At 51.6% G+C, this 2,289-nt stretch overlaps 1 protein-coding gene across 1 annotated transcript; it reads right to left on the bottom strand.

Moving 5' to 3' along the window:
• Positions 1-889: 889 nt before the first annotated feature.
• On the bottom strand, positions 890-2,028 carry LOC104581369 (DNA-directed RNA polymerase II subunit rpb1-like). The gene has a single exon (XM_010228842.3). It carries the CDS (start codon positions 1,687-1,689, stop codon positions 1,051-1,053), a length of 639 nt encoding a protein of 212 aa, XP_010227144.2. The 5' UTR covers positions 1,690-2,028; the 3' UTR covers positions 890-1,050.
• Between the last annotated feature and the right edge of the window lie 261 nt (positions 2,029-2,289).

Below are 2,289 nucleotides of genomic sequence, written 5' to 3'. Positions count from 1 at the left end.
GAAGAACTGTTCGAACTGTGGTCTGGAGCTCTCGGAGTCTGATGAACAGAGAATCTTATCTTAAACGTTACAACGTCTATTCTGTTCCCCTAATGATATGGTTAGGCGATGCAGCAAGAGAAAGATATGAGATGCACGTGTGACGGTCTGAGTCTGTCTGACGGACGCTGTATGTTTTTGGGCTAGTTTAGTTAGGTCGGTCGTGGTTTCGGCCGGTCCCATCTTCTAGATCGAAACTGTATTTTCCTCACTAATTTGTAACAAAGCATGTCTTTTTACGGCGGAGCTTTATTGACCGACAGATCATAGATGCCAGTCAAATTGGGAGTGGAGTTCAAGGAACTCTGAAAAACGTGGGCACGGTTCACTTGCTACCCAAACGCAATTTGCATATCATCGATTCCTTTTTCCTTTCTGACAAAAGACCATTGCGTCGCTCCAAGACACTGCTATACTATGTGCTGGGAGCAAACCGGATGATTCGCACTTTTGGAACAACTTAATTGTTAGACGGTTAGCAAGTTGTATTGTAACCTCAATATCTTCAGAAAGACCTCTTCAGAAGTGCTTGCTTCCGGCAGGCTTCAGTTTGTCAGAGTGGCCACGACAGCACGTATGACGTATACGTGTTTTCTCTCTCAGAAATCGCAGAAAGCATATCAAGCATTAATCTTTACGGGGTGGATAACAATTGTTGGCTGGTTGTCTGGGTGAGACCAGCAGATGATCCTCATGAATTCAACAACTAATCTGAAGAAAGTGGAACGAGAACTTATCTGAAGAAACAACTCCATCGTCCAGGAAGAAAGAATTCACGCAAACGACAAGTAACACAGGAACAGGATAAACAAGAATCGATCTCGAATCTTCACCAGAATCTTAAGTCATATACACAAGTGCTATATGCATCAATAATTCATCAATTCGTGTAACATAGTACAAGAGGGCGAAGTATATGGTGAAAACCGCCTAGGGCGTTACATAAAGGCATAGAAATGCAAGGATTTCTACACAGAGAGTCCAATATCTATCTCCTGTCAGGAGCGATTCCTAATATCCCAAAGCTCGCTGAAGCCGGCCTCGGCTGGTGCCGCTCCTCTGGTACGGATGGTGGCGGCGGGGCGCTGGAGACGTGCGGGACTCGGCGTCGGACACCATGGGCGACGGAGGCGGCGTCTCAGGCGTGTAGTCCGGCGAAGGAGGCGGCGTCCCGGGCGTGTAGTCCGGCGAAGGAGGCGGCATCTCGGGCGTGTAGTACGGCGAAGGAGGCGGCGTCCCGGGCGTGTAGTACGGCGACGGAGGCGGCGTCCCGGGCGTGTAGTAAGGCGACGGAGGCGGCGTCCCGGGCGTGTAGTACGGCGACGGAGGCGGCGTCCCGGGCGCGTAGTATGGCGACGCCGCGCGCGGAAGAGGGCTTGCGGGCGTGTAATCCGGCGACCCAGCGAGGAGAGTAGGGCTCGACGGTGTGTAGTCCGGAGACACCGCGCGCGAAGAAGGGCTCGCGGGCGTGTAATCCGGCGACGCCGCGCGCGGAGAAGGGCTCGACGGCGTGTACTCCTCGTATCCGTAGGACTCCTCGAACGGCGAGCAGAACTGGAAAGGCGACGACGAGGGCGTACCCGGGGTGTAGAACGACGGCGAGAGGACGGAGCCGGCGGTGGAGCAGAACCCGGACGAGAGCGCCATCATCGCGATCCGGAGTTTTCGATCCCTCGAGAGAGGGTGGTCGGATCAAGAACTGCAGCGCGTGCGTCTTGGCTTCGCGATCAAGAACTGTAGGCGCGATTAGTTGGATCGAGATCGGTGGGGTGGGATGGATGGGGATTATATCGGCGATTGGTCGGTCGCGTGAGGCTGACGCGCTTAGCTTCTGCCGAGTTCGTCCCGGAGTCGGATTCAAAAATTCCCGATCGTTTTGGCGGTAACGCGTTGGGCAAATCCGAGTACAGCCAGGCTTCTAGCTGATTCCTGATTTTAATTTCGAAACGCACAATTCTTTTGTTCGGTAGTTCGAGCAATGTGGAACGAATTGGGGGAACAGAGACGAGTATTTCGAAAAAATTGTTGAAATGTTGGTTCAGAAATTTAGGATTTAGTTTGTGAGTGCAAACAATTTGGGGCGGTGATTATCTCTTTCAGGTGATGCAGTTTATACACTTAATTTCTATCACTTGCAGCAGCTTCAGAGGGCTGCAAAAGGTAATGCCAAGATTTCCATGCTCAAAGATAGACATTCGGCTCTGAGCTGTTATAATTGAGTCACTGAACACCTACATTCTACTTCTGTTT

Source organism: Brachypodium distachyon, chromosome 5, assembly GCF_000005505.3.
Source record: "Brachypodium distachyon strain Bd21 chromosome 5, Brachypodium_distachyon_v3.0, whole genome shotgun sequence".
Lineage (NCBI taxonomy): Eukaryota > Viridiplantae > Streptophyta > Magnoliopsida > Poales > Poaceae > Brachypodium > Brachypodium distachyon.
The sequence above is the reverse complement of the archived record's forward strand: the minus strand, read 5'-3'. Positions and strand labels throughout refer to the sequence as shown.